Source organism: Trichoderma ghanense, assembly GCF_004382785.1.
Source record: "Trichoderma ghanense strain CCMA-1212 chromosome Unknown scaffold_1, whole genome shotgun sequence".
NCBI classification, from domain to species: domain Eukaryota; kingdom Fungi; phylum Ascomycota; class Sordariomycetes; order Hypocreales; family Hypocreaceae; genus Trichoderma; species Trichoderma ghanense.
In genome coordinates, this window is record NW_027395664.1 from 834,752 (window position 1) to 857,571 (window position 22,820).

The 22,820-nt window shown below is 55.2% G+C and overlaps 9 protein-coding genes across 9 annotated transcripts; 5 read left to right on the forward strand and 4 right to left on the reverse strand.

Moving 5' to 3' along the window:
• Nucleotides 1-423: 423 nt before the first annotated feature.
• On the reverse strand, nucleotides 424-1,658 carry CCMA1212_001645 (uncharacterized protein; the record flags this gene model as incomplete). The annotated part of the gene is made up of 3 exons (XM_073699063.1): nucleotides 1,481-1,658; nucleotides 869-1,241; nucleotides 424-755 (listed from the first exon to the last, which is right to left on the reverse strand). The coding sequence occupies exons 1-3, from the start codon at nucleotides 1,622-1,624 to the stop codon at nucleotides 424-426; spliced, it is 849 nt and encodes a 282-aa protein (XP_073561829.1). The 5' UTR covers nucleotides 1,625-1,658.
• Nucleotides 1,488-1,757, forward strand: CCMA1212_001646 (uncharacterized protein; the record flags this gene model as incomplete). Its single annotated transcript, XM_073699064.1, has 1 exon — nucleotides 1,488-1,757. One exon carries the CDS (start codon nucleotides 1,488-1,490, stop codon nucleotides 1,755-1,757), a length of 270 nt encoding a protein of 89 aa, XP_073561832.1.
• Nucleotides 1,758-2,503: 746 nt separating this feature from the next.
• On the reverse strand, nucleotides 2,504-4,948 carry CCMA1212_001647 (Diphthine-ammonia ligase; the record flags this gene model as incomplete). Its single annotated transcript, XM_073699065.1, has 1 exon — nucleotides 2,504-4,948. One exon carries the CDS (start codon nucleotides 4,946-4,948, stop codon nucleotides 2,504-2,506), a length of 2,445 nt encoding a protein of 814 aa, XP_073561831.1.
• Nucleotides 4,949-8,852: 3,904 nt separating this feature from the next.
• CCMA1212_001648 (C2H2 finger domain transcription factor sebA) lies at nucleotides 8,853-10,612 on the reverse strand (the record flags this gene model as incomplete). Its single annotated transcript, XM_073699066.1, has 2 exons — nucleotides 8,853-10,027; nucleotides 10,138-10,612. The coding sequence occupies 2 exons, from the start codon at nucleotides 10,610-10,612 to the stop codon at nucleotides 8,853-8,855; spliced, it is 1,650 nt and encodes a 549-aa protein (XP_073561838.1).
• An 800-nt stretch (nucleotides 10,613-11,412) lies between these two features.
• Nucleotides 11,413-11,646, forward strand: CCMA1212_001649 (uncharacterized protein; the record flags this gene model as incomplete). The annotated part of the gene is made up of 1 exon (XM_073699067.1): nucleotides 11,413-11,646. One exon carries the CDS (start codon nucleotides 11,413-11,415, stop codon nucleotides 11,644-11,646), a length of 234 nt encoding a protein of 77 aa, XP_073561837.1.
• Nucleotides 11,647-15,621: 3,975 nt separating this feature from the next.
• CCMA1212_001650 (uncharacterized protein) lies at nucleotides 15,622-15,945 on the forward strand (the record flags this gene model as incomplete). Its single annotated transcript, XM_073699068.1, has 1 exon — nucleotides 15,622-15,945. One exon carries the CDS (start codon nucleotides 15,622-15,624, stop codon nucleotides 15,943-15,945), a length of 324 nt encoding a protein of 107 aa, XP_073562366.1.
• Nucleotides 15,946-18,674: 2,729 nt separating this feature from the next.
• Nucleotides 18,675-19,148, forward strand: CCMA1212_001651 (uncharacterized protein; the record flags this gene model as incomplete). Its single annotated transcript, XM_073699069.1, has 1 exon — nucleotides 18,675-19,148. One exon carries the CDS (start codon nucleotides 18,675-18,677, stop codon nucleotides 19,146-19,148), a length of 474 nt encoding a protein of 157 aa, XP_073562367.1.
• A 1,912-nt stretch (nucleotides 19,149-21,060) lies between these two features.
• CCMA1212_001652 (uncharacterized protein) lies at nucleotides 21,061-21,840 on the forward strand (the record flags this gene model as incomplete). Its single annotated transcript, XM_073699070.1, has 2 exons — nucleotides 21,061-21,208; nucleotides 21,328-21,840. The coding sequence occupies exons 1-2, from the start codon at nucleotides 21,161-21,163 to the stop codon at nucleotides 21,838-21,840; spliced, it is 561 nt and encodes a 186-aa protein (XP_073562364.1). The 5' UTR covers nucleotides 21,061-21,160.
• Nucleotides 21,286-21,926, reverse strand: CCMA1212_001653 (uncharacterized protein; the record flags this gene model as incomplete). The annotated part of the gene is made up of 3 exons (XM_073699071.1): nucleotides 21,286-21,451; nucleotides 21,514-21,776; nucleotides 21,852-21,926. 3 exons carry the CDS (start codon nucleotides 21,924-21,926, stop codon nucleotides 21,286-21,288), a joined length of 504 nt encoding a protein of 167 aa, XP_073562365.1.
• Between the last annotated feature and the right edge of the window lie 894 nt (nucleotides 21,927-22,820).

Consider the following 22,820-nt stretch of genomic DNA (forward strand, 5'->3'; position numbering starts at 1 on the left):
GAAAAGCAGACAAACAACCCCACCAAATCACAGCTATGTCATACCCAAGCTAACAATGTCCATTCTGAGCGATAAGCCAAAAATCATGTCTTGACCATTTCACCATGCGAGAGCGCACAAGGTTTGATATAACTCAATTGATGAGACACAGCTGCTCTAATGACACCTGATTTATCTCGCTTTCCTTATCACAAACCATCCGTAAGTGTTGACGAGATTCCCGCAATCTATGCAAATGCGAAGCAGATCCCAATATTTACCTACCCTGAAGAGGTCCAATATCCTCAGGTCCAAGGATCATTATACGCCCGTACCATCTCCAATCATACAATGGCCCAGCTCTGGTGTGTTCCTATCCAACAAATGACCAAAAGGTCTGAAAGATCAAACGCCTGTAACCCCCATCCGTTGCTCAACACAATGCTACCGTATGACAATAACCACCACCAAGGACAAAATCATGAGCGCCAACGCCACCAATGACATGATGATGATGGTCCCTCGGCTTGCCGGAAACTTGCCCTGCAGAATCCATTCCTGAGCGTGGAAATATCGTCTGCAGCCCAGAAGCAAGGTCACGATGCTGATGGCGAGGAATGTCGCACCCAATGGCCGTCCCATCTTCTGTAGCTTCGTGTGATCGAATTCGGTGGCGGAGGCCGAGCCGCTGGTCTGGAGGCGGAATAGCTGCGTCACGGCGACGCCAATGGACGCAAAGGCGAGAGAGGTTCTTAACCATGCTAGAAATGTGCGCTCTGAGAGAAAATTGAGAGAGTCAGCCAATTGATGCCTCCCCGAGACATGCAGCCCAGCTGCCCACTCCGCCAAAGGCACGCGGTGCTGTGACACAGTGAGGCATGCGACATACCGAGCGCCAGGTGATCCCTGGCCACGCTCCCCTTGTTCTCCAGCTCTAGGCTGTGAAACTTGCGAAAGGCCTGTTTCGCCCATGATGCTTTTGCTTTCGGTTTCGATGGCGTATCTGTATCGCCCAAACTCGAGGCTCTGTTTCGCCGCCGCAGAGACTGGTTCTCGCTTCGCGGATGGCTGCCGACCTTCTTCACCGTATCGCTGTACGAGACTCGCCTCGGACGGGGCGCATCGCTGGCGTCGCCGTTGTGTATCGTCTGATAGCCCTGCATTCCGGAGGCTCCATCGTCGGCGGAGCGAGTGTGGGAGGAGCTCTTCTGGAGGAGGCTCAAGGACGCGGGATCCATGGTTTCTGCCCGTTGTAAAGCCGTCTGCGTCATTGACATGATTGCTGTTAGCGACAGCTCCTATTTTCTCTCGTACTCCCACGACGGCTGAAATCGCAGCGAGCAGTGCAGTCCTTATTGTACCTGATCCCAAGACCCTCCAAAACCTTTCAAGACGGGGAAACAGGTGGTAATCGGGACCAAAACTTCAGGGAAGCACGCACGACGATATACCAGCCTTTAAGCACAAGCTCTCAACCGCAAGGATGGTGGCCGCGTCTCACCTCGAGAATGTCATTTATCCGAGCATCTGTCGATCGACGGCGCTGCAGGTCAGCCCTCGACAGCGTCCGCTTTGGCAATGCCACCGACGAGGCGGAGGCAGAAGCATCGGCCTCGTTGGTCTGCGAGGGAGGACGAGAGCCCATGGTCACGACCAGGGTGCACGTCTCACTTGACCACCTGCTCGGCAGTACGAGTCCAGCACTAAGCCCCAGAACCGGCACAAGCACAAAGCTGCCAGCACAAGCACAAGCACTTGTGGGGGGGCAGAGCCTCTAAAACTAAGGCTTGGTTGCGTGATCGTAGGTCAGAGTGGCGGCAGTGAGCCAAAATGTGGCGGGAGAGGGAAGCATTGCGTCCAAGCCGCTGGAGAGGAACAGGAAGGGAAGGGTTCATATTCAGTCAAGCAAATCGGCTCCCGCGATTGATTTAATAGAAGCAGCTAGTTCAGTTCGTCCACAGGCCACAGCAGTTCGTGAGTGGCCACTTTTCATCTCCGGCAACTAGACGAGCGAGATCCGCAGCGCCGCGATCCAGCCATGGTTGCGTCATTGACAGGCTTGTCGAACGACGACGCAGCAAACCGACATCGAACTCGATATTGATATCAGTCTCGATAATGAAGACGTTCTTGCGACCTCGACTGTTGGCTCCGGCCTTGCCTTCCTTGCGTCCGCAGTCATAGTGATGCTAGGCATTGCGTATCACTGCTGCTAGGCATTGCGTATCACTGCTGCTATGCATTGCGTATCACTGCTGCTTCGTGGCTCAAATCAGATAAATACCAACACCATCGGGAGGCAGACAGAAGCCAGACTCTCAGTAAAGTGGTCACAAGGGACCATTGGTGTTGCCCACATATTCAAATCTTGGCCGCCAGATCGTCTGACAGGTCGTGGGTCCATGGTATGGTCACGGTCATCGGCTCGTCGGGGATCTCTGTGCCCTCCCTTCACGAGAGACTCGAGCAAGCATCCAAAGCCATTGGCGGCGCAATCGTTGGGAATCAATGCCTTTTCTTTCATCTAGTCTTTCGTCTGTAGGCCAAGAGTTGCCTTGTACATCGCCACGCATTTTATCCTCTCCCCCTTCGCAGACCAGATTGTATGGCACGGAATCGTTGCAAAAGGCACCGACGGCCCAGCATCGCCGACTTCCGGCCACAGGGCTGTCACACTGCCAACCTCGGCGTAGGCCAGGTGAGGGGTTGCATTCAGCGCTGGAGGGGCTAGCCCGAGGACTCGGACCGCGCTCTTGTATGAGGCAGCGAGTTCCTGTTGCAGAGCGTCCCAACTGACAATGTCGTGGTCAAGTGATGAGACTCGAGCGAGAGTTGTGTATACCAGGGTAGCTTTGGATGTGCGGACAAAGACGTGCCATGCCCTCCAGCAAGACGACGTGGTCTCTGGGTGATAGATGATCTCCACACTGCCCTCTTCGATTTGCGACAGGCCAACATGCGCATGCCACTCTACCGTAGCCTGCCGAGGAAGTTCTTCCACTTCAGCGGCGAAGAAAGGGGGAATGCACGACTCTGGCTCGTTTTGCTGTCTCAGTGTGAAAACTGACCAGTCGGGCAATCGTGCACGATCTTTCTGCTGATCGCTCGCCAGAGTCATGTGTTGATAGTTGTATTTCAGATCCCAGATATCCACATCGTTCTCATCATCCTCGTCGTCATCCGGCGATCCATGGGCCAATTTCCACGCAAGGCCTGATGCCGTTGCCTTGTGCTTCATCTCATCAGCCGATGACGACCTGGAAAAGTAGGCCACGCCGCTGGTCCAAAGCTGGACTTTCATCTCAAGCCCAATTCGCCAGAGATGCTGTAAAGAGAGCACAATCTGCATTTCGGCATTGATGTCAGACTGAGGCGGCAAGGCCATCGAGGATGGTATCAGGGGAATCTGGCCGGCAATATATATGGCTCGCAGACCGGTATACTCTGCTTTGGCTGACACCGCAACGTCAATAGCCTGACTGTACGGGCCGATATTTGCTGGCGCCCAGTACGAACGGGACTGAACATGAAGCCCGTTTCTGGAAGTATTGGCCCCTGATTTCGGAATTGTAAGGAACACCATGACATTGTAGCCCGGTGGGAGTAAATCGCCGCATGAGATGGTAACTCGTGATGGTGGATTTGGCCTTCTGAAGAGCTTGCCATACTCTGCGTTGATGCGTGGAAAGTCTGCCATGTCTCGAAGGATGATCGTGGTGTTGGTGATTTGAGCTGCGTCGAGGGATGAGGAGGAAAGGCGCCCTCCGATCTGGCTAACGACAGATTGCATTTCCGCTTCAATGGAAGTGCGATCTGTAGAAGGGTCGGCCAAAACAGACCATCGCAGAAAATCATCGCCCCCTTCCGGTGTCGTGGAAAGTGTATTTCCCAAAGTCATCCGTGGCTTCAAATTTCCTGAGGCTTCCCTCTCGCCATTCTCGATCGGTCTTGTGCTCAGAACTGTGTCCAAGACAGTCTGGAATCTAGAGTCCAGCAAGTCGGGAACCCTGATGGAGAAATCCGGGGTCGCGGCATCATCGGCGTCTGTGTGTTTGTCTTGAAGCTGGGCTCCCCGGAGCATCAACCAAGTTGAGCCCCCGCCTTCATTGACGACTCGTCGCCCTTCTTCAGGGACCGAAATCTTCTTCTTGAACAACCAAGAAGGCCCATCCACGACGAGTGTCTCGAACTCCCCTCCCTCGCCGAGTGCGGCACCTTCAGCGGCACCGAATTTCCTCAGAGCACTCTTGACTCGATTCACTCCCTCGACGCTTGATACTCGCTGCCACAGATGACCTTGGTCGAGTCCAGCGCTTGCCACCTTGATAATCCGCGCATCAAGTCCAGCTGCAGCCATATCACGCAACAACTGGGCATCATCCGTAGCCTCGTTTGCTGGGGATGGAAGTACAGGATACTTCCAGAGATATGCCAGAGGCGTGAGGCCGAGTCTCAGCGCAACAGATTCAACCCGTGTCCGCTGGTAAGTCGATAAGATGGCGCCAGAGCAGAGAGCGTTGGCTTCTGGGTGACGAGCCTTGATGGCCTTGAGCAGCAGCAGCATGGACTCCGTCTCTTCAGCCTTATCTGCAGCGTCTTTCTGCTCCTGAGACGTATAATCATAATCCCGTTCGTGATGCAGCGCCGCGCCACGGATAGGCATTCGATAGAGGGGCAGGCCAGTTGCGGCCGCGTAGAGCGGGATCACCTCGTGCCCAACCGTCTGATACATGAAGCTGTTGAGATCTTCCTCGATGGCTTTTCCATCTTCAGCAGCCGCAGAAACTGGCTGCTCTGCCGGGTCAATGAACTGGACGTCTGCTGCATGGTCGTCTGTGCCGTCAGCTGCTGGAAACAAGTTTGCGAGGGCTATGATGCGATGCCCATGACGGATGCAGTGCAGCAGGTTAAAGAAGCTGTCTTTGCCCCCCGAGATGAGGGCAATGACATTTAGTGACTCGGACGACATCTTTTGGAAAAGACCTCGCCTTTATCCCTGGGCTTGAAGCGATGTTGGAGTTGCTGGAAAACGAAGAACATCTTGCTTTCTCACGTGCATTTTTTGCGCTTTCCCAACCGATTTTTTTTTTCTCTAACCCACAGCCTTCCCAATTCACAACTCTACCTTACACCAATACAGTATTTTCTACCACACAACAGCTTCTTCTCTTCAAGCAAAGACTCTAGCAAATCATCATCAGTTATCATCACGATAAGGTAGTATGCCAGCAGGACGCTTGAAGGTCTATTATTTCCGCCGTCAATTCTCCAACCTACGCGGAGTGCCGCATCCTTATCATGTAAACCAGCTATCTATTACACGATAAAGCAGCGTCCCGCTACTAACCGCAACTCCCAGAACATCACGAAACACCAAGATAAGACCCTATGCGCTAATTTTCTTAGCAAGAAGCCATCAAGGTCGATTCTCTTCAGCTCTGTTCAGCTCGGGCAGATACTCGTTAGCAGATACACGAAAGAACCGAAGCCTACCACGTTGGGCAAACTAACGACACGTCTTTCGTCATGAAGTGGAATTTCCCTCCGCACGAAGCTACGATAGTGATGGCGATCTCCCTCACTGGACGACGACCCTGAGCCGCCGTCGGCGTTAGTTGACGCTGGCGAGGAAGACGGCAGATTGCTATGGGAGCACGTGCGCTGCTAGCAGCAGCTTTCCATCAAGCTGTATTACTCGCGTTGCTACTGCGACGAGGCACCGAGTCAGGCACGGCCCTGAGATACCGCCCTGTGCTACGGCCTTAGCCTTCTGTGGGGGGGAAGAGTATCCATCGATTGCTTCAGAACCCCCAGGCGATAGTAGCATAACTGCTTCATGCTAGCAAATAGCTCGGAGAGCTAGCACTTGTTCGAGAAGTGCTCCGTACAGCACGAAAGATGCCAGTATGGAGACAATTGGTGCTTATGGTGTTCGCCGCGAGAGAATGAGCCTGGGCAATCTCACGAACAAGACCTATTGTATCGGTCGGATCTACCGATGGAAACGCCCGCAGAAGACAATCGTCGAAGGATTTGTTCCATAGCAGGGCTCCGCAGATGAGGGTCGACTCCAAGCACCTCCAGTTTCTTCAGCAAGATCCGAGCACACTCCGAACTCCGTGTTCCTCTGCTGGCTATGGAGCCAATACGAAGCACGTGCTCCGAGTCTCCTGCTCGTCAAGACGCAGACATTGTTCTTTTTCGCTTGGCGGGCCCAGTGCCACGGTCCAGGACCCCGAAACTCCCCTTCCCTCACCGTGTTACGAGCACCACCACCACCACCACCACCACCGAACCCCGTTGAGCCGGCTCTCCGTCAAGTTAATTAACCACAACTACTGAAAATAGTTGCTTCGCCTCTCATTAATTTGCCGCCACCGTGGAACGCCACCGGGGAATCTGGGTCATCAAGGCCATCATGGCCAAGCTTTCGCCTGTCTAATTTTGGCGTAGGGCATCTTGGTTCTTCTTCATTTCCACCTTCGGAGAACCACCCCACGACACAAGTTCGAAGGGCTCAGTCTCAGCTCGGGCTAGTCCAGGGACCGTTCGGTACTCATACGAGGTACACGTCCGCAATGGCCTGTATCTCGTACCTTTCTCGTTCGACTGGGGGGGGGGGGGGGGGGGGGGGGGGGGGGGGGGGGGGGNCCCCTCTCAGGCTACGGAGCAGACCATTCCGCGTTTCCTATAGAGCCACCCTGGCCCAGGCACGTTCCCTCTTCAACGGACCAGACGGGCCATACCCGGGCCCCGGATAGATTGCGCGAGAGATTAGCTCCATCGCAAGATAATGGAGTCGTGTCGCGCCAAAACTTGTTGCCTGTGTGCTGCGTGATGCTACGCCGAGGTGAGTGAAAGGGCCTTTGTTAGCGTTATGCTACCTCGACGAGCAAAGCCCATCCTGGAAGGGAAAGAGAACACTACTCGTTCCATGATGTGACAACTCACTTTCTGGAATAACCGCTGATAGCGTCCCCGCGCAATGAATCAAGCCCCGAAGAAGACTTCTTCCCAATGCCTGTTACCTACCTTGCCCACTCACCTTGTTGTCCGTCAGGCCGCCCCCCCCCCCCCCCGGGTAGCGAGGCTCCAAAACCGAACTGCAGGAAAAGCAACCCCTTGACCGGCATGTTCGTCCCCTTCCCCTACCTTCCAAGGAACAGCGACAAATGGGAACGAGAGGAACATCCCCACATGTATAGAAACTGCCATGGAAGGAAGAGAAATGTGAGCTGAAGTATACGCCTCACCAAGAGCAAACCTGGTTCTCATATTGCTTGACCAAACCCACCCCCCCGGTCCGGTCTCCCTGTACCCTGCAAGGAACGTCCTACTCGTACCAGCTCCCTTTCCCCCATGTCCTCCCTCCATCCCCACTCACCACCGGTGAACCCTTCCGTGAGTCCCCTTCCATGAGCGTTCTTCTGCCCATTCCATTCCCATCTCTTCCCCTCCCCATCGCAAGCGAAAAGATGTCACAAGTTGTCAAAGCCTGTCAAACCGAATTCTAAACAAACCCCCCTTGATGACCCCTTATTGCTCTAACATTTTTCACCTCTAGACTCGGTGAGTATTACAACGTAGGTAAAAATTGGTTCTGGGTGGCCGGGTAAACGGCTCGAGAGCGTAACTCTTGTCCTTGAAAAAATAAACCGACTGACTGACAGACCGAGTATTGTGCATTCTTTACAGTAGTTACCGAGGTAGCATTAGATGGTGTTGGTGATTTGTGTGCTTGCTGCAAGGCACCATCGTCTCTGAGAGGCCAAGTCTTGTAAGAACGTAATCTGCGTTACCCCAGCCACGGCACACACGTACGTCTTGCTTCCTGACGAAGGTTTGTGTCACATCACATCGCGGCAAACAAGCCGTAATGCAACCAAGATCACAATCACAGTCACAATCACAATCTCTGGTCACAGACAAATCACAGTCGCATCTTCAGCTTGAAGGGAACAGAGACCCAGATCGAGTTCGAAAGTTGATTTCGACGTCTATTTGTCTATCGTAGTCTAATATAGTCCCAGTATCTATATACCCAAGTCTAAATCCTTCTCACATTGAAAACATGAAAGCAAACATGTCACCATTTCCAAGGTGCAAGTCAGTAATGATGTTTGGCAACAGTGTTTTTTTCTTATTGGTTGGCATAGCGTCAAGTTAAACTTCTAACAAAATGTGACCCGCACACTGCCTCCCATTTGCTCCTCGTGAGAGTGAGCAGCAACAAAGCCAAGTTTGCTTCGTGCTAAAAGAAAAAGGAACTAACCTCCATGGTGAGATGGGGTGATCCTCCCACTGGCCTCGATGCTTCCCAAGTTTGTTTCCTCTCTATGATTCAGTTATTCCTTGCCATGGCAAAACGACCTTTCCAGCCATCGCTCGCGATGGATTGTTAGACACGAGCGTGTGTAACAAGAAGGGGCAAGCCAAAATGATTAGCATGCCGTCGTTGTATGTGCCAGATATAAAAAAAGAAAAAAAGAAAAAATCTAATTGTCCGCCATGCACGCCCCGAAAAACAAAACAAAACAAATCATGTCCGAAAAATCCTCTTCAAAGTTCGAGCCATTGTCGAACTTTTTGTCGTGATGCAAAAGTAGAGAAGATATCGGGAGCAGTCGTCCCGATATGATATAAAAGAATATCATCAGTATGATGCTGCAAAGTCGATACAAGAACTGAAGGTTTGAAAATGCAATCATAACCGCTTGAGCTTTTTCCCTGTATAGTTGTGGTGGTGGACCCCCTCTAGCAAAAAAAAAGTGTATGTGTGGAAATAGGGCTTGCGCCGAAGCGAAGCGAGAAGTGTCAAAATGTAAGTCGTGTCAGGCGTATAGAGAGAGAGAGAGAGAGAGAGATGGGGCCATTTAATCGGAGCGCTTGCGCTTCTTCTTGCCCTGCTCGCCCTCTTCAGAGGACAGCTCGCTGGCGCTTCCGGGGATCTCGGAGGCGATCTGGAACAGGACCTTGCCATAGGTGCTGTAGTCGTCCCCCACGGGCCCAGCCATCATGCTGGCATCGTAGGCGGGCACCTCGGAAGACTCCTCAATGAGGTTCATGACAATGGCGCCGCCGGAGTGGGTGCGGGCGTGCTGGGCCAGGTTGTCGCTGCGGGAGAACTTCTTGCCGCACTCGTTGCACTCAAAGGGCTTCTCCTGGGTGTGCAGGGAGCGGTAGTGACGCTTGAGGTGCTCCTGGCGACGGAAGCGGCGGTTGCAGAGGTCGCAGACGAAGGTCTTGGAGGGATCCTCGGTCAGCGACTGCTTGCGACCGCGGCGGTTGGTGGGAGCGGGCATGGAGGAGGAGGGCTCGTCAGAGGCGGAGGAGGCATTGGAGTCGGAGGCAGCAGAGGCGGCCTCGGTGGCGCCAGCCTGCTCGTTGCCGGACTGGGAGCCGCCGGCAGCAGAGTTCATGACGGGCTTGGCTTCCTTGCGGTCCTTCTTCTGTCTCTTGTCCTGGTGGACGTCGGAGAAGTCGACGGACGAGGTCGGGCTGGGCAGGGAGGGGAAGTGGAAGGCCTCGTCGTCGAAGCTCAGGTCCTCGTCGCCAATGAAGCTGCCGTGGCCCAGGGAGACGACCGAGGAGCCGGTGCAGGCGCGGGGGCGGGAGATGTCGACGGGGTTGATCTCGCCGAGGTTGACGAGGCTGCTGAAGTCGGCTTCCGACTCGAGATCGGAGAAGTCCTCAAAGGTCGGCAGGCCGCTGGGCAGCGCAGGGTTGAAGTCAAAGGCAGGCTGGGTAGCGGTGGCGGGCAGCGGCTCGCCCTTGATGTCGTCGGCCAGCAGGGTAAACTCCGGGGCCAGGGTGGGGTTGGAGCCAACAGAGACGGTCAGGTTGCGGGGATCACAGAAGTCAACGTCGTGCTCCGACGTGACGGAGCGCGCGTAGGGAGTTGGCGAGGGAGACAGAGACGGGCACGAAGCTGTGGTGGAGAGCATGTCGCTCGGGCTCGAGGTAAGCGAGGGCACCTTGCCAGAGGTGGCCTGGGCCTGGAGATACACTGCCCAAAGCGGATTAGCCTGCGTCCCGCCCCAGTATTCATCTAAGCAGCATGTCCACCATGGTGCCAGTATCGCGACAAATTTGGCACTTGACGGATGGAAGGGCCCAGGGAACATTCGACTGCGGAAATTAAAAGCAAAGGCGACTTACCAGGCGACAGGGGGGGCGAGGCGATGCTGGCCCAGTCCAGGACGAGGCTCTCGGTGGCGTCGATGCTGTCCTTGATGGCCATGCCCTCGAGGCCCGAGAACATGGGGTTCATGGGCGTCTGCAGCATGTCGCAGGCCTTGGGGCTGCCGACGGTGCTGCCCGACGCCGACAGAGGCGGCGTGGAGGGGAAGTAGGGGTTGTCGCCAAACTCCGTGTCCAGCAGCATGGGCTTGCGCGAGGACAGAGGGGGTGTGCTTGTGGGAGTCATGACTGAAGGGCCGTTGCTGTACAGGGTCGGGGGCTGTGAGCAGGACGAGTTGGGTCGCGAGTACATGGGCGTGGGCGGCAGCGAGGGCATCATCTGGTAGGCGGCCATCTGTTGTGCGAAGATGACTTGTCGGGGGGACATCTTGTGCTCGTGGTTGTAGAAGTAGAACGCCTGCTGTCCCATGGGTTGAGACATCATGCCGTCCATTGCTTGTTCTGTCCAGCAAAAGGTATAAGTCAGCTCTTGAAACTCCTTCTTTGTTTGCTCTGGCTCTTGTCTAACCTCTGTGTTTGCGATGGCTTCCGAGTCCCAAAGGGTAGATTTAGATATTAAGCGTTATGGTTTGTTGTATAAGTAGTAAAGTGGTAGTCCGTATTATACAATTGCCCAGGCAATCAAGTTGCTGTAAGAGGCAGAGTAAAGAGTGGTGAGGGTCGTCTTCGGCTCCGGTGAACGAATGGATGGCGGTCTTTGGTAGAGGTAGGAGTTGATGGAGGAAGAGGAGGGCTGTTTGCGAAGAGGTGGTGTTGCGCAAGACAGAGATGGACAGAGAGTAGATGAGGGTTGCGAGTAAAAGAAGGGAAGGATTCTCGAAGAAATATATCGAGTTTCCGATGGAGACGAGAGGTCGCAAAAAAGAAGGGAGAATCGAGGGCGTAAAGAACAAAGATATACAAGCTCAAGGGTGCCGATCATATGGATGAGGTCTCTGGTCAACGGCGGGGGGCCGTGGCAGGATAAGTAGGCAACGCAGGACGGGTTGAAGCCAGCGGCCAGCCCAAGCAGCGCACCGAGATCATCGACGAGCCAAATCGACCGATAGGCAGAGCCCACAGCGGTGGGAACGCTACCAAGGTGCTGCTCCAACGCTCCGTCGCCTCCACGCAGGCCCTGGCCCTGCCCTGGTCCCTCGAGCCCTGTCCTGTCCTGTCCTGCCCAAAAGCCCACTGTCCACTTGTCTCACTCGACGCTGGACCCGGCCAGGAGCCAGGATCCGTCGCGCGGACATGACGGGACAGGCTTCCTCCCTGGCCCCTGTCGTCCGTGAGGTGTCTGGGGCGAGTCGGGTGGTGTGCGAGCCGGGATTGTTCGCGCCGGGGGGTGCGAACCTTGAGAGGGGACCCAACTTGGAGGAAGCTTGCAAGGGTAGCCTTGCTAGTGAGGGCCAGCACCAGCTGCCCATCCTGGTCGACCCCATCTGTCGAGGCCGTGGAGGCGGTACGTACCTAGTGCCGGGCTAGCGGCCAGCCTAACAAGAGGTGAGGCCTGGCAACCTGGGAGGAGAAAGAGGAAGACGGACAAGGGTGCAGTTTGACGGTGATGGATTGCCGGGGGTGGAATTGGGACTCGTCCATTGACCACCGGGGGAGGCAAGTTGGACCTCAGTCAAGTCGAGTCGAGTTGTTCGCTGGCTTTTGCGGGTGGATACAATCATACAATTGTACAATGCCGGTGGGCCGGGAACCAAGTAACACGACGGCGACGACGGCGATGACGACCCTGGGAGAGCACAGGTTCTAGTCTAGGTATGTGATGCTCTCTCGTATGTGCAAGAGTGCAGACGGACAGACATACTCGTACATACAGGATTAATACAGCTTGTGCTTGGGTGCAAATCCCAGCATCGAGTGCCAGTAGCAGCATCTGATGCAGTTCAATTTCATGTATCAAGTACGAGTTGAAAGAGAGAGTCTCCGGCTGGCGGTTGGTTGGCGCGATCAACGTCAGAGCCAGATGCAATCTCAGGCTCGTACAGATTTCCTCGTGGCATCCGCAAGTCTAACGCCGTCACTCGTAAAATAAAAGATCGCACGAAGCCCTCGGCAGCACCAACAGAACGGCAGGTTGATCGACTCGAGTCCCCAACTTCGTACCCGTGCCTCCTCCAGCCGTCATTCGCCCGTGGCCATTGGGCGTTTGAGCCGCCATGGCTTTGACTGGTCCGGTTTTGAGTCAAAAAAACCCCCGGGCGAGGGCGAGCATGGCGCAGCCACTCATTCTAATTCTGGGCTGTGGGCTTACAGTATGATTGCACCTACTGTCCCATACGAGCGTAACATACGAAGTGCATCCGGGCCATTAGACCACCAGAGATTGCAGCCAATACGGATCTATGTACAGCTCGACATGCGTCGTAGGTGCAACAACAAGAGACAGAGGAATATGGCATGGCAATCCCAAGCAAGACGACGTACTCGTGCATTCATAGACATACATGCTTCGTACCTACGCACAAGAAAAGCAGACACGCCAGCCTCCCGGATGCACCGTGACCGGCACAGGCGCAGCGCTTTTGCTCCCTCCACCGGGCTTGGCTTGGGAGGAGGGAAACGAAAAGCCACTGGCTGGGAGCCGAGCCAATTGCTGGAGCTGATTGTGATGCTGTTTTAGCTTGTCTACTCGTTTGTTTTGGACATGATTCACTCGCAAATGTATGGCTTGTTGTCGCGCGCATACCTGGTACATGTAGTTCGAATCTGCTCTATCACACTGGAGAGGAGGGGGAGTGAAGGGCGTCTACGAAGTGATGGAGAGAGAGTCAGAGATAGAGACAGAGAGCACGCGCACAGTCACGCAAGCAGAGAGCCTTCTCACCAATGCTCAAAGCCGCATCGCATCCCCCAAGCAATGGCCACAACGAGGTCCATGATGGATGCCTCGCAATGACATCTGCACGGCGCCTCAGCCGCTGATTGGGCCAACCCACGACCCCCAAAGAAAAAAAAACGCTCCCGCTCCCATCATTTGTTGCCAGTTGCTCTCCAACATCGAAAGCCTACCTATGCCGAGTCTTTCTGGCCCCCATGGCGTTCGTCCAAGTCTGCTCGTCCCCATTCGGGCCCTCTTGATGCTACTGTACGCACCACCTTCGAAGGAGGGGAGGGGGGGGGGGGGGGGGGGGGGGGNCCTATGAGAATCGCAACATCAGCACTTCGTCAACTGACGGCGGTGCACCCCAAACCTGCGTGCGTCTGGCGATGATGATTGCACCGGCGCCATCCCGCTGCTAGAGCCACCCACTTACCGGTCCAGTACCACCACCACCACCCACCAACAAAGCTTGGCCGCTGTTTACGTTCACTGGGTAGAGCAGCAGCTTCAAACGAGAACTCGCAGACCTATCCTACTGGACGACGACGACAACTCTTCTCTAGCTTCAAAGTCCTGTGCGCGCCATTTTCCCCCAGTGCGCCGGCCATGTACGGGCGGGCACGGGCACACAAATTCAAGCGCGTCACAAGGCCCTGCAGAATGCCGTGTGGTGATAGGACACATTTTTTGTTTCTTTCGGTTCGACGTGCTACATGTAATACGCTCAACACTACCTGCAATAATATAGTACCTACCACCTTGGGTTCACGCCGCGGCATCAGAGATAGTAGAAGAAAAAGCTTTTTCTCTTGGAGGGATGCAGCTTGTACCTCCCGTCTCAGCTCTGCACACTGACGCACTCTTTGACTGTGCACAGCCCATTAGACGTCGACTCGTCACACCCTCAACCGCTAGATGGAAAAGTGTGAGAAAAAAAAATAAGATGATGAAAAGCATGGTGATGGAACAAAAACTCCACCGACTGCAAGGCACATGATGGTATCCCGCGCAGGCGATGCGCTCAGCCATCCCGTCAAATGATCAGAATCACCACCCGCTGCCCGCCCAACCAGTTTCCGCCTCCTAGCATCCGTGGTTGCAAGTCATTCATTCGACCAGCCAAAAGTTGAAACCGTGCCGTCGTCACTAGAGCCAAGCAAGGTAGGGAAGAAAAAAAAAAGTCCCGTCTTTTGGAGGAGGAGGCAAAAAATGGACGTCAAAGCCCGGGTGCCAGATTGGGCTGGGCCTTGGGGTGGGCGGAGAGAGGAGGGAGCTGATGCTCTCTCTCTCTCTTTGGTTGCATCCACCTGGCAAGGTCTACTGTAAAGTTGTTTGGCCAAGTTGCCGCCCAGGGCTGTTTGATGGTGTGTGTTTGTCAGGTCAGAAAGCATCAAATCAGCGCCTCGGCGGGCGTGTGTGCGTGTTTTCGTGTGCTCCTCTGGCCACTAACACCTTGCCTTTCTGTGTGGTCGTCACACAGGGCAGGGCGTATGAGACTGCGATATCCAATCTCGTAGCCGTATCACTTTGAGTCCTGAGATAATAGCTGGAGTCGATATTACTGGTACGGAGCAGTGGTGATAGAGGTGACGGCATTCGTAGTCCTAGTTGCCAGCGGCATTGCTATTCTCTATCTATTACTTCGTAATACTTCGTACTTCGTACAGGCTCAACCCATCTGTGGTCTGACAGACAGGCAGGTGGTCATCATCGTCAACTAGGCACAGCTCAGGCTCTGGTTCCAACTTGATCTGACATTTGAGCCAGTTGCCAGAACCAGGCCTAGCGCGTCGATCACAATCCAAGAGGAGCCGGCTGCATGAGTGGATTATTTTTATGCTCTCAAGTGTCACCTCGTACAAGAATAGCCCCGTCTTGCCCGTCTCCACCCGGTGCTGGTGAGGACCAAGGGCTTTCTGGGCTCTTTTTTCGTCATCAGTTTCATAGTCTGCTCGTATGGGCTCCGTAATGGCTTATGCATGGAGACACTTTTGTTTTGTGTCGTCTTCACTCGTCCTGGTGCTAGCGCGCTAGTACTAGCCAGGACGGTAATGGCCCAGGGCCAGTGGCTGCGGGAGAGGCACACCCACACAAGAGCAAATACGAAACACAAGCGACGAGACAGAAACGAAGAAGAGAGGATTCTCACTTGGTACCTTGCCCTGAGGTAGAAAAGACGGCAGGGCTCGTAACCATCTGACTCTCTCGCGCACAAAAAAAAACACGAGAGGCGAGAAAAAAGAAAAAAGAAAAAGGTGAGAAAAGGAAACGACTGAGCGGCAGAAGCCACGGCGGCAGTGGCAAACCGCCATCCCGCGGGCGAAATGAGAACGATCCCCCGCCAGCGAAATCCGATGGGCCCGTATTTGCTTTTTTCTGTCCTCTCTTTTCTCTTCTCGCTTTCGAATTTTCTTTTCTTTGTCCCGTCTGTCAAGTCTTGCCTCCTCATTGCATGGAATAAAAAGTCCCCATGCCCTCCCAGCCCCCGGTCCGCAAGCCGTGCTGTCATGTGCTGTCATATTCCTTGCCTTGCCAGCTTGCCCGAGTCTGTCTGTATGCATACCGCCTCGACCAAACAAAGTCCGGTGAAGCCTCGTCTTCCCTTACAAGTTGCCTCTCCAGGAATGCCCAACGTAGAAGCGCGCTCGCTATCGCCTTGGTGGCCCCGCGCGTTCCCGCATAATGCCCCCAATGAGGCTTCAGGGCCACCCATCGCCTGGGCTGAGAATCGAGCCACGGCCGTCGACGGTGGCTTCTCCGGCCCGCCAGGCTACTGGAGAAGCGCTACTGCTTGCTTGCTTCTCCGTACGGAGCAGCCCAGCTTTTCCCACTTGTCTCCCCACGCCCGGTTCGGTGCCTTTTCCCGCGGTCGTCGAGTCGAGTCGGGGAGGGAAATCGCCAGTTTCACCATGGCCATCAGGGTCGTCGAGGGCGAGTCAGTGTCGTAGGCGCCCAAGTCAGTCAGTGCCTTAGCAGCCGCATGTGGTCGACGCTTCGCTTCGCTTCACGCTTGATGTGCTGTACAGAGTACAAGCACCCACCAGTGCTGGACGTATCGTATGTAAGAGGTATCAGTGGGTGTGCAACAAGCAGGTGCGGCAAAGAGTGGAATTCCACATCATAAGGCGGGTGTCATCTTGAGCGATATGGGGCCCTCTCAAACGGTAGGCGGTAGCATCGTCCAATGTCAAGTACCTACATACTGTATGAGTACTGTACAGTGTGCTGTCCGCCATCTTCACGATCAATGCCCTGCCTTGGTCTCGTCGTGATGACTGCCCGACCAGAAAAGGCGGTTGAGGTGATACCCTTGCACGTGCCTGCATGGAAGACGCAGCCCCAGGCCTTCGAAGGAAGGAACTTTGAAGTGGCAGCTGTCACCGCAATTACAGCAAAATGTGCGCTGCTGGGATTGACGTCTCTCCGCTTTTCTGCTTTTTTACGGTGTGCCTTAAGCGAAGGCCTGGTAAGCGTCCGATAGGCTGCCGGGCGCAGGCCATTCCCCCGTACTATTGCCAGAACAACAAACATGCATGGCCGCCACCAATTCCAAGTTGTCGACGTCTAACCGTGTGCTGCAAAGGCGGCTGGGAAGACGGGACGGTCCAGCGGTGCAGTCACATAACGACAACTCGAATTCTTGTATCTTGTCCTTGATCTATTCGGGCCATGTTGCATTGGTTTCAGGCGCCGTGCCAGCCATTGGGGCCGTCTGTCTGCATCGTCACCGCGCCGCCATTGGATGGATTGCGTGTTAGTGTCTCTTCTTGGGAGGACGACGACGGCGCTTGCACGTCTAGGGAGATACACGACCAGTAATACTCGTGCTATCAAGCAGCCGAGGTCGTGCTAGAGACTTGATGCTAAAGAGATAGACCACAGTGGTGCCGATGGCGCCTTTGCTTTGCCCTCAAGGGTAGCACCGGGCAGTACGAATCGGGCAAGAAGAAGAATGTCTCGAGAGGCGATGATACCCCAGGAAAGCCCAGCAACTTGGATCGGACATTTACCGACTATATACCCTGGGGTCGAGAAATGGAATCTTTGTTATCGGCGAAAAGCACCGTCGCAAAGGACCTGCGCCTCGTTGACAGTACCTGTGGCATCCCATCCCGTCCCAACCCATAGGCGTTTACCCAAACCTGTGATGTATACCGGGTAAGCAAGCACGAGCACCAGCATGTGAAGTCCTATCAGAAGTGAGTCGTCAGCATCCTGCGTGCGGTGGTGTGTGATGTGACTGCCAGGCTCGTCCGCATGTGGAGGGTTTCATCCAGCTCTTTTGGTGGTCCGAATGGAGACGGCGTAATCTTGTGCCTGCACCGTCCGTCCATGATCACACACGCGATGCAAGCATTGGCTGCCACCGTCGCTAATGTAAACGGCCTTATGCCAGATGCTGGGCCGGTGGCAGCGGTCCTATTGGCTGCCGCTCAATCTGAAACCCTAGCGCTGCATAACGAGTCGGGAATGGCTCTGCATGAACAAAGTGCACGGGCCCTTGAACCATGGAAACGCGGCGTTTGTACGAAGTACAGCACGTACAACTACAGGGTACAGGGATGACGGCTCTTTTGATCTCTGGTTCAATCTCTTGTCTCTTCTTTCACGACGTCGGCCGCGTCTTATCGATTGGTACAGTACCTACCTACCTACGCAAAGTTCCCATCTTCGCTCTGCAGCACCTGCAGCTTTCGGACAGCGTCCACGTACACGTACGTATGGGAAACGGCGGGTCCGGCCATAGGATGGCAGTAATGCAAAGTCCAATTGATCCATATCGCTTCCTGTTTTCCTTCGCTGTTCCTTCACCGACAAACTGAATTAAGCGATTGCGCCGGCAGAAGCCTCTGATTGCTGCGGGAGTGCAATATGGGATGATCGTCCACGCACCATCGGACGTTTGTTGATGTGACCAGCACGTGCTAACAAAAACGGGATAGTGAAGAACACCTGGGGAAGACGGGCCAAACGCTTCAAGTTGCTGGCCGTCAAACCGCTCCATTCTAGCCGCAACGGGAACCCGCGTCAAACGATCAGGGCACGACCAGTCGACGGATCGTCCCAAGCGTTGGCCGAGTCGAGCCACTATCGCTCGTCCGTCTCTGCGCCGCGAGGGTATCTAGAGCCCTGGAAGCTGCTGCTAACGCCCAAGAGGGAGCTAGGCCCCGTGGTGCTTAGATTAAAGAAACATTCATGGCGACGCTCCGCTCCATACCGACATTGTGCCGATATCTGTGTCCCGACGCCAACAGCATCTCGGCCGACCGAGCCGTGTATTCAACACCGACCGCCAGCAGCAAGATCATGTGCGTCTGTGTGGATGTGGATTGCATGTACGAAGCAGGTGCTAAGCAGATGCGTGAGGAGTCAGACTGATGTCAGTGGTCCAAGTACAGTGATACATTCAAAAGCTATGTACTCCGTTGTAGCAGCAAGCAACAGCGCTTGACCGCCAACCCGGGGCCATTTCCAGTCGCGGCATCTCCCAGGCATGGCCTTCCATTTTCATACACATCACATTTGTTTGTGCAGAGGCTCCAGGGAATCCATCCAGCATATGCATAACTCGCCGCCGTGAGTGGCCAGCGGCCCCCACCAAATGCCTCTCGCCATCAATCACCATCCATCACGGCCAGAACCCTTGCAACAAGAGACCGCCACTGCAGTAGCAGCCATGCAGGAACATGAACCAATGCGGCCACTGGAGCCAGTGTATGCAGGTACCGGCCACAGCTTCTCAGGGCTCATTCCGCCTTGGAACATGGCCGGGATTCAGGGCCACCCCCCAGCTAGCTGCTGGACGACGGGTAGCTGCCACATCACCCTCGCGTCCAACGGCTGCCGCAGTCCACCAGAATCGAAGGGTTCTGGCGGTATAGAGTACCTGACATGGGCTGCAGGGTGTATTCGCAGTCAGGCTACTGGGCACTTGTGCATGCACGCTGCATCACCCTCGACCCCCCGCCTCTCGCCAAGCCAAATCGAACCAAAGCAGACCAAGCCAACGAGCGAGTCTCTCTCCACTCACGCTCAGCAGCCAGAAAACTTGGTCAGCTCATCGCCTTGCCGTTCACAGCACAGCTCCAGAGACGCTGCTGCAGCCATGCAAGCACCTCCGCAAATTCGAGCGCCAGAGCCAATAGCCTAAGTGGCAGAATAGCGCCCCGGATAGGCAGGCAAGGCAGGGTGATTCGCAAGGTGGTGATGCACAAGTGCCTGCAAGGCTCTCCCACTTCGCAAGAGCTGGCCCACCGAGTCTCGTCCGCTGCGCTGCCCGGCCACCGACCGTTTGTTTGTTCTCGAGCCTTGCCCGTCTCCTTCCTTCCGGCCGCCTTCGACTCCATCTCAATACCGCTTGTCCATACCGCCGTGCGCTCATTTGACAGCCGAGACCGCCCATATCCAGGATGGCGGTGCTTGACAGGCCGAGCGGGAAAAAGCTTCTTTTGCCTCCCTCGCCAAACGAGCTCGCGGAACCGGCTGCGTCCACCGCCTGAGGGAGGATTTCGGCAGCACCCTTGCTAGCTGGGGCGAGCTCTCTCTGGCATCTGCAAACGATAGATCGCACTACTGAGCACACGGGCTCGAGGCAGCCCAGATGAGGAGCCAGGGTGTGCCAGCGCACCTGCTGCACATCCTGCTGGCAGACCGTCTTCTTGACTCGAACAGCGACCCTGGCAGCCTGTGGCGCTGGTCACTGGTTTCCGGATGCCTGCGACAGCGTGCCCCGGACTCGAGCGAGAGCCCACGACTTCCTGTAGATGTTCTAAACGGACATGGGGGGTTGCTTGCCAGAGACAATAGGAAGTGCTGCGGCTGCCGGGAGCAATCGAGAGCCTCAATGGTCCGGTGGTCAATCTCGTCAACGACAGCCGACTTCTCGCCACCAACGCTCTGGTTCGACCGCTTTCATGGTCTTCATTGAGGGAGTATTGACTATTGAATACGAAGTATTTGGGTCGATACCAGCCAATATCACGTCGAGGTGGTTTGGGGTTATGCGGCGTCTCTGCATGTTATGTCACAACCACGCTGCATTCTTCTTTCCGCCGTTGCTCATTGCACTGTTCGCGGAGACTGTCCCATGACATTTAGCCATTGTCCCTCAGAAACTTGCTCTTTTGCGTTGGTTCAACGACGCAAAAGAGGAAACAGGCACTTGCACACAGCAACTGATAATACTCTACGAAGATCCCAACCTTGACAGGAGAAGAGGTGGCGGTCACGACCAACGGCACTGACATGGTCGGTGAATCGAGATAACTTTGCTGTATGGCATGCCCATGTGCTCCGTCTGCCTCCATACCACGGACCGGTGCATGCGAATCTGCTTCGGAGCGACTGGGCAGTTCTCAAAATCGACAACGGAGCTCGGGGTTGGCAGCCGCAGATGGTCCCTCGACACAGGCAGACAGAGACTGAAGTCGTTTTGCCACCGCCTTTTACACCGTCGAATTCTTCAAGGGACGATGTCAAGTGACTTTGACGGATGCGGACGAGTCAGGACCTAATCTCACAGATCAGAGCGACCAGGGCCCTGGCGGGCAGACCTCTGCACAATGCGCAAGGACTAGCAACGGCCCGGATTCGCAGCCGTGTGGCCAGCATCTCGCTTTGATACCATAGAGGCCTGGCGGACCGGGATTGCTTGGCCCTTGCCACCGGACCCTAGCGGTCTACCCGCTCCCCGGATTTCTGCTTGGCGGCCAATTTGTCTCGAGGTCCACCAGGCAGAACAACGCCAGTCTTCTCTCATTCTTCGGCTTCCCCTCTTCGAAGTCGACGTCGATGGGGCACAGAACAACGGCGGCTGGTGATTGGTACGAAAGCGCCCTACACTCTGCGACGTACGAACAGACAGCACCGACACCTATACAGTATGCAGCACCTCTTGCTGTCGGGTCTTTCAACTCTTCCAATGCCACCATAATCATTGCCATCTTCACGTCAGCGACATGGCCCTCTTACGGTTAGCTCTACGCTACTGTCCTTCTGCGCTGGGCGATTGATTCATGGCTTTTGCCAATCCGTTTCGCCACTGGCGATATGTTTCAGCATGCTTCATCTTGACAGACCGCATTGCTGTGTTCTTCGCAGGCATGCATATCGACACTTCATGCCGGCCCTGCGGATCCATCTCTTGGGCGGGAAAAGGGCTCAATGCTTCGGTTGTTCGCTGCCTATGGCCGACCCGCTACCAGGCCCATGGTACATTCGCTGTGCCATGTTAAGAGCCCAGTGGGGAGGCATTTGCTGGCAAAAGCTAGCCAGGGCATCCCCCATGCCTAGCGCAGGTACGACTTATCATCCATGAAGGGCTTGGGCAGAGCCAATTGGGCATTCCGCAACCCAAGCCCATGGAGCTTCTGGAAGGTTTCATGGCCCACAGGTCGAGCTTCCATTCTGCCAATGTTTCCGGGTTTTCGACCTTGCAATGCCAGGCCCTTGACTCTGGAACCGAAGGTCCCGCGAGGTGGTGCTTGTACAGCGGTATGGCGTATCCATTCCTCTACCTATTCCCGGCCTCAATCTCGCGCCAGCTTCGTCGGCGATTCCAGAAAAGCGCAGGCAAGGTTCTGCTGCTGCAATGGCGGCGAGGAAGCCTGTTGGCGACTCGAGCCAACGGGCCATGCCGCGGCAATGAAATGGCGCCAGATAGGACAGCCGCTATCGGTGTGAACTTGGGCGCCCACTCGCGGGTACTAGGTGGTGCCCACGATTGGTATTCGCTGGCAGAGGCGCCCCATCCCTCTGCCGGCAGTCGTTCGAGGCGACCCTGTCGACGTTCGGTAGTACATGCGCAGTCTCAGCACCTCCTCTCGTTGTGTCGTGCTCCGTAGCCACGGAGTACTCCGTGCCATCGGTGGTAGCACGGCGGGCGCCATTGCTTCGTACGGAACTCGAAGATGCTCGCCACGAGCTTCATGGCGTGCGAGCGTCTACATACTAGCTCGAGCACTAGGGACACGATCACACGGTTAGGACCGCCGGCTGCAAAGAGCGGGATGCGGTCTGTGAGCAAGCGGCAAATTGGAGAGCGAGGACGGGCATCAGGCAGGAGTGTTCATGCACGGGCGATTGATGGCTCGGGCTATTGCTGCGCATTGCGGGTGACGGCTTGCTGAGTTCACATGCTAATACTAGGACCTTCCTCCTGACCAAGTACTCGTAGGTACTTGTGCGAAGCCTTGCTCTACCTTATGGAGACCGAAGTTCAGTTGCTGTGATACATTACATTACTCATGATGTAAGTTGCGGACCGCAGTGTTTCACCTGTGTCGTTCCTCTCTGTTTTCTGTTAATCAATCTGGGTTCGAAAATAGAAACAACAAAGGTAACGTCAATACCAGTCGAATGACTCTAATCCACTTTACCAAGGTCAATCAATGTTCTATTTTCGCAGTTATGACTCGGGCCCGTCACTGTGGAAATTAGAAAGACCTGAGAAGCTGCTATATGTCACCGGTGGATCTCCTGACATTGAGGCTGATGCATACGACGCTCCGTCTCCATACTACTTGCTCAGGCCCTACGAATATGATGAATGAGGCCAGCAGCTAAGGGCTTGGTGGCTCTCCAGAATCAAGTCGACGATAATATCGCTCCGGAACACCTGGAGATGAGATTCCCGGTCAAGGCTGCAGTTCTTGCCTCGTTCAGTGGCTGAGCTTCTTTGTGGGCTCATTCTCATTTCAACGACACGCCGCGGCAGCGCAGCCGAGTGGCCCAGCTGAGCTGGGAAATGGGAACTGGGAAAAGCCTCGTCAACGGCCAATGAACGACGGCGCACGAGTCTCTGGGTGCCCTTTCTGGGGGGGGG